The sequence below is a fragment of the Phalacrocorax carbo genome, chromosome 16 (assembly GCF_963921805.1).
Source record: "Phalacrocorax carbo chromosome 16, bPhaCar2.1, whole genome shotgun sequence".
Classification (NCBI taxonomy): Eukaryota; Metazoa; Chordata; class Aves; order Suliformes; family Phalacrocoracidae; genus Phalacrocorax; species Phalacrocorax carbo.
Window position 1 is genome coordinate 2,388,770 of NC_087528.1, and position 12,186 is coordinate 2,400,955.

The window sequence follows — 12,186 nt, forward strand, 5'->3', positions numbered from 1 at the left end:
GTTGGTCTCTTCCAGCACCTGTAGATCTGCGTTAGCTCAGCATGGAGGTAATTGAGACCACGGGATTCTCTGAGCAAAGGCACCCCAAAAGAGCAAACAGGGATTTGCCTCATAGAAAGTGTAATGAAACCTCCCTGAGGTTACCGTGTTCGCATCCAGGAGATTATAGAAGTTTCTTGGAGCAGGTTATTGTTCCTCCAAAGGTGAGCTGCGATTACAGAGCCCTCATTTGGGAAAAACAAGGTCTAGTTATGCAAGAACCTCTCCTGTCCCTCAGCTTTTCACAGCAAGGTTTGGAGGAGCAAGGAAGGACCGGAGGACGACCTGCTGCAGGGCCCGGTGGGGTAACCTAGCGTTGCCAGATCTCCCAGCGCCGACACCAAGGGAGGCAACCGGCTGCCCGAGCCCCACATTACCTGGAGGTGGCGAGGGGCTCAGGTGAGGTGGCGTGCCCCTGCTCCCTTCCCCAGCTGGGAGGCACCACATACAGTCCTGCTCCTGGGAGAGAAACCTGGGGGGACTCAGGGGGGTTCTGAGCAAGACCCTCTGCGTGGCTGGAAAAGGCCTTCGGGTGTGCAGTGCTGCAGAGGCCGAAACCTGCGCTTCTGGATTTACACAAGTCCAAGAGCTTCTGTCTCTTAGTGGAAGGAAACGAGGGTGTGGATGAGTTACAAAACCTACCTGCTTATCTGTGATTAACTTGAAGGCAAATTTTAAAATCTTCATTAGAAAGAAATGATATCTTAGTGGTATATGAGGCGTTACTGATTCGGCCTGCCTTCACTTTGACAATCTCAAACAAATGTACCCAGATGTCAAGGTCCCATTAACTTCTGCATAATTCTTGGTTTAATACCTAACCTGGATTCCCCCTGTAGGCTACTGACCAGGACGTGGGGAGATCAAACTGAAAGTCAGCTTTATTTTTATTTATTGAAGGTGAGGGGGTTTGGGGATCTCAGATGTTGGGGGTTTCTGTCTCTATGGTTATACAACACTGAGCACGTGTTGATATTCCTGGAGCCCAAAGAGATTTGCTCCGTGCGGTGCTGAGATGGCGGAAGGATAACGTCTGGCCACGAATGTCATACAGCCTTCCACTGTCTGCGGAAATGCATCAACTCACCTAGCTACTGATTTTAGCGGGACTGGCGTGTAAATAGAGGTACCTGTGCGTATCTAAAAGGTTTCCAACCTTCCTGAGACAGACAAGCTGTAACACAGGGTGCATTTGCACACTCTGCTGGAGGAAGGCTGCAAAGGAGAGGGGAGCAGGAGCTGCTGCGGGGAGCAGGATGAACACTGTCAATCTAACCTGGAGCGAAGGATCCTTATTGCAGCCCTGGGGACATGAGCTGGCCACACCAGCCAGGGGCCGGAGACCATTCCCACACTCTGCCTCTCCCAGCGTCCCCTCTGCAGCCACTGCCAATTTTTCACATTTCAAAGACAAAAATCTCCCTTCCCCCAACAAAACACCGTCACCGCTGCCACCAAACTGTGAGCAAGACGCACGTTGGGGAAAAATCCTTCCTGCATCTAAAACCTAACGCTGGGGTCTGGCTGCAGTCGGTATTTTGCTATGTGCTGTGTTAGGAGCACATTTATGGCTTTGGTGTCTGAGATACGCCTGTTCTGAGGCTGATATCTGATGACCCTTGTTTGTCAGCGCCATTGCGCTCGATGTGGTACGGACACGCTGTGTCCAGACCCACCGAATTCCAGCTTCTCCTGCGCAGAGCGGCAGAACAGCTGCCTCGGGCCAATAGCACTGTTTGGTAACGCCCCTAGAGTTTTTAAAAGACATACATAGGTTATTTTTTGGGATCAGCCCTTTCACAAGGATTAATTAGCTTTTGGCCAGTGTTGCAGGCAGTGCCCGCAAAGGCGTTTTATACGCAGAGGAACGATGTGTGTGTCACCTTTTCTCTCCAGCATCAGTTCTGCTTGAAGCGGAGCTGTGCTGGTCCTGTGGCCGGGTGCCTGGCGGAGCTCAGCACCGCAGCGCTCCTCGGCCCTTACGCGAGGGGATCTCAGCCTGCCTGGGTCTGGAGTAGCTCAGCAGCTCCCAGCTGGTCTCTCTTTTGACCTTAGCGGGGTACAGGCAGCTGGGGGGTGCCTGAGCTGGTAACTGTGATAACTCATGAACTGGACGGGGCTGGAAATCCTGCAGCGACTCATGGGGCTCAGGTACCAAGCGGTACAGGTGGACAAAAGCGGATGCAGGTGGTGTTGGTTGCCTTGCACCCAAGTCCCCCTCAGCAAGAGCGCAGGGCTTATTTGGGGTGCATGGAGAAGTTGGGGTGTAGCAGCAGGCGGGTCAGGCAGAAAAAGGCTGATGGAGCAGGCTGGAAAAAAGAGAGAGTGGAAGGGGGGGATGCGGGATGGAAGCGCAGTGCGGGGACTTGGAAGCTGGCGCCAGTGGGGCTCCGTGCCGGCAGCCGGGGGGTGCGTGTGTGCCTCTCGCCCCCCGCCTTTCTCCGCCCCCCGCCCGGCGGGGGGCCCCGGGGCCGCGGGCGGCGGGGCGGGAGCGGGGCCGGGGCCGGGCCGCGGAGCGCACCGCCCCCGCGTACCGAGCGGCGGGGCCAGGGGCCGGGCTCCGGGCGGCCGCGTCCCGCCGCCGCAGGCATGGCCACGGCGCGGCTGGCGGCGCTGCCCCGCGGCGGGCTCGGCCTCCTGCGCCGGGCGGGCGGGCGGCGGGGAGCCCCGCCGGGCAGGTAGGGCCGGGAGGGGGCATGGGGGAGCTGGGGGGCACGGGGGGGCGTGGGGGAGGGGGGAGAGGGGGCGATAGGGATGGGGGTCATGGGGAAGAGGGGATGGGGGGCTCTAGGGAACAGGGGCTGTAGGTGAGGGGATGGGGGATCTAGGGGATGGAGGGCTGTGGGTGCAGAGGATGAGAGGGCTGTAGGGGCAGGGGTGGGAGCTGTAGGGAACGCAGGCCGTGTGTGACACATGACGGGGGCTGTATGGCAGCTGCAGAGGGATACGTTTGTCCAGGCAGGTGTGTGGCTGCTTGCAGCAGGGGGTCAGGTTCAGCTGGAGGTTTCACTCTCAGTGTGTGTTGCTGTCCCTTGGCTCCCTAAAATCCATCCAAAGTGGCAGAACACAGGCTGCATCCCCTGGGTCTGGCCCCCACCCCCTACCCGGGCCCTGGAGGGGACCAGGGGAGGGGATGACCCCGATGCAACCTGCGGAGGGACGTGAACATGTACCCAGGGCTGAACTTCCTTTGTGCAGCAGCTGCATCCTGACTGTGGTTACGTGAAATATATCAAACAGCTTCTCGGTCCTCCTTCAGCCCTTTGGCGTGTGGGCTTGCTTGGGTAGCGTCCCCATCCTCCTGTGGCACCTCCCCTGGGTGGGCAGGGTGGTGGTGGGCACTGGGGTGCCAGCAGGTCCAGGGCACAGAGGAGCTCTGGGGTTCAGGGAGGGTCAGGGAAGTTCTTTGTCTTGCTTTTGTTCAATGTTGCCTCTCAGAGCAAGCTCATGGGAAAGAACAGCAATAGAAAGCAGCTGGCTTTGGGAAAGGCTTTGAAGGATTAGCTGATATTCAGAGTTCAATAGTCACCTGGAGGCATGACTTCCAGGGAGTTATTCCCCAGGAACTGCGGGGAGCAGCCCTTGTTTTCCACACGCGGGGTCTGGATGCTTCATTTCAACTGGGTCGAGATTAGGAGTGAGGTGGTTGAAGCCCTTGCTGGAGCCAAGATTGCCATGTTGGGATCTGTACTTAGGAAACAGGAAGGGAAGCATGGCAGAGAGTTCACTGCAGTTTGGACTCCAGCCCAGAAGTGAAACTGAGGGGGAGGAACACAAAGTGCTTGGATAAAAAGTGTATTTAGAAGGGTAAACTCCTTCTGGTAACATTATAAAAAAGTTTATTAAATTCTGCTCCTAGTGTTATGTAATATTTATCCTTTTTGCAGGAATAGTGCAGAGGGGCGAGAGGTACAGTGTAAAATGTAACCAAAAAGTCTGCTGCAGTTGGAGACTGAAAGCTCTGGGGACTTGATCCTTCCATGAACCAAACCAAGCCAGTCGCCAAGGCAAGCAGCTCCGGTGCCTGCATGGTGCACAGGGTGGTTCCCGAAACAGGGGAACCTCAGGGGGAGACGAGAGACCCGCTGGGAGCCCGCAGCTCCTGCCACAGCGGCAGACGAGACTTGGGTGGGGACGGGAACGATGGCAGCCGAGCACCCCCTGTATAAGAGAAGCCCTTAGGGAGCGCTGGCAACCGGGAGCACCGCCAACAGGGCGGGCAAACAGTGCGGGGCATGGCAGTTTGCGCGGGAGTTTGCACGGAAGGGTGTGTGATAGGGCGTGCAGGAAGGGTGCTGAAGCTCTGCTGGCTTGACCAGGGAGCGATGGTATCCACCTGGCAGAAAGGCACAGCCTCTCTAAACCCTGCACCCACCACAACTGCCGCAGCTTCCCAGACGGAGCTCCGGTGGGAACACGCTGCCGCCCGGGTGCCAGGGTGCAGGTATGCTCTACTCTTACGCCAGGGTGGGATGGCAGCAGTGAGCACATCCCTGGGAGGTGCACCCAGGCAGGGGAGCTCCTGCTCAGTGGCAGAGCTCTGGGAGGAGGAGGTGAGGAGGTTGAGGAGTATCAGGGAGAGCGAGAGAGCTGGACTGCTGGAATCGCACCCTCTCTTCCCTGGGAGCGGGCCCAACAGGCAGGCAGAACACATGATATGGAGGATTCCCTATCCTCCCTCTGCTTGGCTGAACACAGTGAGTTAAGGGATAGGGGGCAACGGGGACACGTTCCTGCCTGGTGAAGCAAGTGCGTCTCCTCTGTGACTCCCCCGCCTTCCCAGGTGCCCGTGCGTGACAGGGATGAGGCTCTGCAAGTGGAACTCAGCAATTACGAGGACGATGGTCCGTCTAGCTTGGAGGTGTCACCGAGGTTAAGTCGGTCTATGCCTTGCATCAAAACTGCTTCCATAAAGAAAAAAAGCTGGGTCATTGCCACTGGAGGCTCCCTTCCAAAGGGAACAAAAGGCCCAGTGTGCTGACAGGACCCCCTTCTTAGGGAAGGCTGCTGCCTCCCTGGGGCCGGGGTTAAGGATACGAGGAGGAAGCTTCCTACCCTGGTACGGCCCTCAGATTACTATCCATTACTGATTTTTTAGGTAGGCAGCGATGAAATTGCAACAAGAAGTCCGAGGGTGATCAAGAGAGACTTCAGAGCCTTGAGATGACCGGTTAAGGGATCAGGAGCACAAGCAGTGTTCTTCTCTATCCTTCCAGTCGCAGGGAATGACAAGGGAAGAAACAGGAAGAGCCAGAGGATCAAGACCTGGCTCCGAGCTTGGTGTCACTGGCAGAATTTTGGGTCTTTTGATCATGGGTTCGTCTACACAACACCCAGCCTGCTGGTGACAGACGGAATACGCCTGTCTCAAAGGGGGAAAAGGATCTTTGTGCAGGAGTTAGCAGGGCTCGTTGAAGGAGCTTTGCACTAGATTTGAAGGGGAAAGGGATCAAACCAGGCTCGCTAGAGATAAGCCTGGGGGCCGCACACCAATGTTTGAGGGATGGTGTGCTAGCAAGGTCCTTCGGTCTGCTGTCTCAGTGGCAGTAGGGAATGGAGATCCATGCAGCAGCAAAAATGCAAGGGTTATGGATGTGTTAGAAACCATGGAAGTGCCTGAGAATGGTCACGTAGGAATTAGGGCTTCTCCCCCTGAAAAGCTGGACGGATCAATAGCCCAACTGAAGTGCATCTACACCAATGCACGCCGCATGGGCAACAAACAGGAGGAAACTGGAAGCCATTGTGCAATAGGAAAACTCTGATATAGTTGCTATCACAGAATCACGGTGGATGACGCACGACTGGAGTGCTGCAATGGATGGCTATAAACTCCTTGGAAGGGATGGGCAAGGCAGGAGAGGCAGTGGGGTAGCCCTGTATGTCAGGGAGTGTTTGGATTGTCTGGAGCTTAATGATGGTGACGATAGGGTTGAGTGTTGATGGGTAAGAATCAGGGGGAATGACAACAAGGCAGATATGGTGGGAGTCTGTTACAGATCACCCAGCCAGGATGAAGAGACAGATGAGATATTCTATAAGCAGCTGGGAGAAGTCTCACAATCGCTAGCCCTTGTTCTCATGGGGGACTTCAGGTTACCAAACGTCCGCTGGAAGTACAATACAGCAGAGATGAAACAGTCCAGGGTGTTCCTGCAGTGTGTGGAAGAGACCTTCCTGACACAGCTGGTGAGGGAACCAACTAGGGAAGGCTCCCGCTGGGCCCGGTGTTTGAGAACAGAGAAGGATGTGTGGGTGATGTGGTGGTTGGAGGCTGTCTTGGACACAGAGATGACAAAATGATAAGAGCTTTTGATTCTTGGAGAATTAAGGAGGGGGGTCAGCAGAACTACCGCCTTGGCCTTCTGGAGAGCAGACTTCGGCCTGTTTAGGAGACTGCTTGATAGAGTCCCCTGGGAGGCAGCCCTGAAGGCAAAGGAGTCCAGGAAGGCCAAGCATTCTTCAAGGAGGGAATCTTAAAAGAGCAAAAGCAGGCCCTCCCCATGTGCTGAAAGACAAGCCGGTGAGGAAGAAGACTGGCCTGGCTGAACAGAGCGCTTTGACTGGAACTCAGGAAAAAAAAGGAGAGTTTATGACCTTTGGAAGAAGGGGCATGCAAGTCAGGAGGACTGCAAAGGTGTAGCGAGGTTATGCAGGGAGAAAATTAGAAGGGCCAAAGCCCAGCTAGAGCTTAATCTGGCTACTGCTGCAAAAGACAATTAAAAATCCTTCTATAAAGACATTAGCAGCAAGAGGAGGGCTAAGGAAAATCTCCAGCCTTTATTAGATGTGGGAGGAAACATAGTGACAAAGGATAAGGAAGAGGCTGAGGCTGTTAATGCCTTCTTTGTCTCAGTCTTTAATAGTAAGACCAGTTGTTCCCCGGGTACCCAGCCCCCTGGGCTGGAAGACGGGTGGGGAGCAGAATGGAGCCCCCATAATCCAAGGGGAAATGGTTAGCGACCTGCTACATAGAGACACACGTGTCTATGGGCCCAGATGGGATTCACGTGAGATTACTGAAGGAACTGGCAGAATTGCTCACCAAGCCACTTTCCATCATTTATCAGCAGTCCTGCCTAACCCAGGAGGTCCCAGCTGACTGGAGATTAGTAAATGCGATGCCCATCTACAAGAAGGGCTGGAAGGAGAATCCGGGGATCTACAGGCCTGTCAGCCTGACCTTGGTGCCAGGGAAGATTATGGAGCAGCTCATCTTGAGTGCCGTCATACACATGTACAGGATAACCAGGTGATCAGGCCCAGTCAGCATGGGTTCGTGAAAGGCAGGTCCTGCTTAACTAACCTGATCTCCTTCTATGACCAGGTGACCCACCTAGTGGATGAGAGAAAGGCTGTGGATGTTGTCTACCTGGGCTTTAGTAAAGCCTTTGATACCATTTCCCAAAGCATTCTCCTGGAAAAACTGTCTGCTCATGGCTTGGACGGGCATGTTCTTCACTGGGTAAAAAACTGGCTGGACGGCCAGGCCTAAAGAGTTGTGGTGAATGGATTTAAATCCAGTTGGCAGCTGGTCATGAGCGGGGCTCCCCAGGGCTCAGTGTTGGGGCTGGTTCTGTTTAACATCTTTATCAATGATCTGGACAAGGGGATCGAGTACGCCCTCAGTGAGTTTGCAGATGACACCGAGTTGGGCGGGAGTGTTGATCAGTTCAAAGGTAGGAAGGCTCTGCAGAGGGACCTGCACAGGCTGGATCCATGGGCCGAGGCCAGCTGTGTGAGGTTTAACAAGGCCAAGGGCCGGGTCCTGCCCTTGGGTCACCCCAACCCCAGGCAGCGCCCCAGGCCTGGGGCAGAGGGGCTGGGAAGTGCCCGGCGGAGAAGGCCCTGGGGGTGCTGGCTGACAGCCAGCTGGGCATGAGCCAGCAGTGCCCGGGTGGCCAAGGAGGCCACCAGCCCCCAGGCTTGTGTCAGCACTGGTGTGGCCAGCAGGGGCCGGGCAGGGATGGGGCCCCTGTGCTCGGCCCTGGGGAGGCCCCACCTCGAATGCTGGGCTCAGGTTTGGGCCCCTCGGGACAAGAAGGGCCTTGAGGGGCTGGAGCGTGTCCAGAGAAGGGCAGCGGGGCTGGGGCAGGGTCTGGAGCACAAGTGTGCTGGGGGGCGGCTGAGGGGGCTGGGGGGGTTTAGCCTGGAGAAGGGGAGGCTGAGGGGAGCCCTTCTCGCTCTCTGCAGCTGCCTGAGAGGGGCTGGAGTGAGGGGGGGGCTGGTCTCTGCTCCCAAGTCACCCGTGACAGGATGAGAGGAAACGGCCTCAAGTTGCACCGGGAGAGGTTTAGGTTGGGTATCAGGTAAAACGTCTTCCCTGCAAAAGTGGTCAGGCCCTGGCAGAGGCTGCCCAGAGAGGTGGGGCAGTCACCATCCCTGGAGCGCTTAGGGACATGGTTTACTGGTGGACTTGGCAGTGCTACTTTAGCAGTTGGACCTGATGATCTTAGAGGCCCTTTCTGACCTAAATGATTCTATGATTCAAGCAAACAAAAGTAATCAGAACCTGGTTAACTCTTTAGTCAATAAGGTTTTAACAAGTAAAGAAGAGGTAAGGACGGAGCAGAGCAGGCTTAACTTTCACCACATTTTCATTGCAGTTGTGTTATGCAAAAGACCCAAAAGCTCTTGCTTTGCTGGGAGAAGCTCCTGGTAGACACCCGTGAACAAAAGAACTGGCTGGGGAGTCTGCGAACCTCTCCGAGTATGAACTGTGCATTCAGGATCGTTCCCCAGCCCTGCAGGGGCAGGGCCTTTCATCCTTGTGCAGAGCAGATGGTGCCACAGGTCGGGTCGATGTCCTTCACAGCTGCAAAGCACGAGCTTGCTTGTGTGCTCGTCGTAGGGGATGGATGGTTACGCTTATGCCTCTGTGATTGTCTCTTGTCCCTTCTGATAGTTTCTGCAGAGACTGGTGAAGAGTTAAAGGTGAAAAATGAAGTTGGTTATCTTATATCAACAACTACAGAATGTTAGTTGGGGCTATTCAGAGATAAATACAACGAGCTCCTAGGGTTAGTTGGGAGTGCTTGCTTCAGTCTGATTGTTTCTGCTTGCCGCCATCAGGCAGTAATTCCTTCTGGGCCTGCCAGCATTTGGCCGCTTGCCTGCCTTTTGCATGAGGCAGGGGGCCTGATTTTTTTGTGTCTCTGGTGTTTCTCCATTCAGTTGCACTGCTGAACTCCAGGGTTCCAGGGATTTGCAGGAGCAGCCGAGTGCTGAGGCTGGCTCGTTTGCAAGCACTGCGGGCTGTCTTGCTGCTGGAATGTGTGGCCAACAGAAGGCATGTGCTCTCCAAGAGCAGTGTTTAACGGTCTATGCTGAGACCCAAGAGCAAGCACAGTTTTATTTGCTCTCCTCCGGCTGACGCAGGGGAATGAGAGCTGCTGTAATATCAAACCATCAGGCCGTTGGTCATGTTTTATCCCCATCAGTATCAGATGCTTCACAGGAAGAGGTGGAGGGCGAATTACTTGTTTTCTGCAACAGAGCTAAATGAAAAGATTATTTCTAAATCCTTTGGACCCTTTCTTTGTAGAAGTCTCTTGATACATGCTTTCAGATCAGATCTATATGCTTGCTGTTGGCTACAGGCAGGAGGAAGATGGACCTTACATTATTTCCAGCGTGATGCTATTGATAATCAGTGTATCATGTATCTGCCTTCTTCCCTCCATTCTCAACTGCCAGTGCCTCCAAAACAGCCTGCTGTGTTTTACCCCACACCCTTCACTTCTGCTTTGGCCAGGAGATCAGTGATACAGAAATGCTGAAGCACATGGGAACGTCAGACCAGAACTCAGGGAGCCCAACCCAGATGACAGCAGTGATTTATGCTTTCCTTAATGTCTTTGAAGAAACCATGTGAGCAAGGGCTTTGAGAGGAGTTAGCGACTCTGGGTGATGAGGATGAGGTATCTTAGGCCCTAATTTCAAAGCTGCTGATGCCCTCATTTGAAGGTGTGAATGCTTGGGACCTTTGAGAGTAAGCTGCGCCTGTTTTCACACCGTGAGGGGAACCTGTGGTATTTTCACAGTGTTTTGCAGTGCAGGCTTTATAAAGACATCTTTTACTGCTCTTTGAAGCTCTTTCATCCCCATGTTTGGGGGTAGGGAGAGAGCTGTAGCCATGAAGACTGGAGGTGGAACTGTCGTTTGGCTCTGCCTTTGCGTCCTCTTGCATTTAGTGTGAAAGTCTGGTTCCTGTAAAGTCAGTGAAACCCTTTGGCAAAAGTTGAGAGAGTAAGACCAGAAAGCCTGGTCTGCCTAGTGCTTTGCCAAGACACGACAGTGTAAAATATCACCCTTTTCATTAGCAATGCAGGGTTGTGCAAGTTCTTGAAGGTTGACCGCAGACAGCGGGAGACTGTTTCAGCTGGACATTTTGGATTTTTGCTTGAATTTTCTCACAATCTGAATTTTCTAATAATTTTTCCTTCCCTCTCCAGTCTCCTTTTGTGACAGGGTTTTGTTTTTTCAATCACACGCTAGAAGAATGTGTTGGACCAAAGTTTTTACCAGTTAGTTCCTTGGGTGGCATCCCCAGAGGAACTGTGCAGTTCATGAAATGCTTCTGCTTACTTGTTCCCACTCCAGCCCAGCACCAACCCTGCTCAGCTCCCCGTGACCCCTGAGATAGTGCTCAGGGAAAGTGCTTTTGCGCAACCGGGTCAGCAGCTGCTCTCTGGCCGCCCCTGCCCTTCTCAGGTTGCGGGAGCGAGCAGAGTTTTACTTGTGCCTCAGCTGGCAGGGAAACATGGAGTGTTTAGGGACAGGCTCTGCTGAAACTGGAGGCAACTTGGCTGGAGAGAGATACGAATGTCATTGCCTCCATTAAATATTTTTGCAAACAGCCTGCGGTTTCCTTGTCTGCCCAGATGAGGGGCTGGAGCTGCTTGTCTGAGACCCCCCTATGGCAATGGGACAGTGGCTTCTCCGGTCGCCATTTCAAACAGTGAGCGGCCGTGGCAGTGACTGCAGTGGCTTTTGCTGCTTTGCCAGGAGTGTTCATGCTTCCCTTGGGTTAGGGAGAGCTTCTTCAACCTTTATTTTATATAACTTATAAAGGCTTTTCTTCTGCAGAGCTTTCTTTCATCTCCTAGTTTATCTACGTGCTTTGCCCAGGAGCTTTCAAACAATGAAAGATAGTTCCGTTTAGCACTTCTCCCTCCTCCTCCTCCTTCGGCAACCCTTACAGCCTTGGGGTGAGTTGTCCAAGAGCAAAGCTAGGAGGGACATCAGGAACAGCATCAGTGGGAGTTGCACAACCCTCCATCTGCAGAAAAGCAGTGGGGAAAGAGGGTTGGGCGACTTGCTCAGCTCTCAGAGCAAAAGTGCCCCGGAAGGTAAAATCTTGCTTTGTGTTTATCTTGAGGTTGAACTCCACCCTCTGGAGGAAGGAAGTTCATGCTAGGTTTGCTTTCTTGTGGGCAGGAAAACAAAGAATTCATGCTAAATAGTGCTGAGTCTTTGCAGAATATTGAATATTCCCGTAATGAATGGGGGAAATCTGAGTTCAGGCTGATCTGTTTTTATCTCTAGAGCAGGGATTCCCCGCTTTATACAGTGAATATGGAAACACAGGGCACATTGCCTCTGAGCTATGCACCCCACAAGTGTTCCTTCACCCTGTCCTTCCTGGTCATCTCCTACAGCAGGAAGGGAGGAGCTGTGAGCATGGAGGGAGGCAGGGAAGAAGTAAGGAGGGACAGAGAAAGTGGGGGCTGCCTGGGGAGGAGGGCAGTGTGGCGGGGGGTGGCTGCTGGGGCAGAGAGAGGCTCAGAGCAGGAGGAGATGGAGAGAGAAACCAAGGCAAGAACTGCAGCGCTTGGACGGTCAGGAGCTGTGCTTTGCAGGGAGGTCGCTGCTTTTCCACTGATGATCAGACCTCAGTGAAAGCCTTAATGATTTTTAAATGCTTTTCCCTACTGCCCTGCCCGCACCTTCTCATTGCTGCCTCTTCTAACTATGCTGCCTCTCCAGGCCTCTGTGCTCCTCCCAAGGACCCTGTCATGCCATTGCTGTCCAGGTGCTGCTCTGCTGAAACACCTCCCTGCTCTCCTCCTCCCCTCCTGTCCTGTGTCTGCAGTGGCTGTAGTCTCCTCCACCCTGTGAGCGTGCTGTATTATTGCCTCTGCACTT

General features: G+C 54.0%; 1 protein-coding gene across 3 annotated transcripts in view; it reads left to right on the forward strand.

The window, feature by feature from the left end:
- Nucleotides 1–12,186, forward strand: part of ACSF2 (acyl-CoA synthetase family member 2) — a 48,815-nt gene that overhangs the window by 4,402 nt on the left and 32,227 nt on the right. Inside the window, exon 1 of one of the 3 annotated variants that reach the window (XM_064467283.1) lies at nt 2,574–2,717. The exons of 1 other annotated variant lie outside the window; for it this stretch is intronic. In XM_064467283.1, coding sequence (XP_064323353.1) covers nt 2,629–2,717 — 89 coding nt within the window. In that variant the 5' untranslated portion in view covers nt 2,574–2,628. Of the gene's footprint in view, nt 1–2,573; nt 2,718–10,907; nt 11,000–12,186 lie in introns of those variants that run through there. One more of the 3 variants, XM_064467284.1, reaches the window with a different exon arrangement.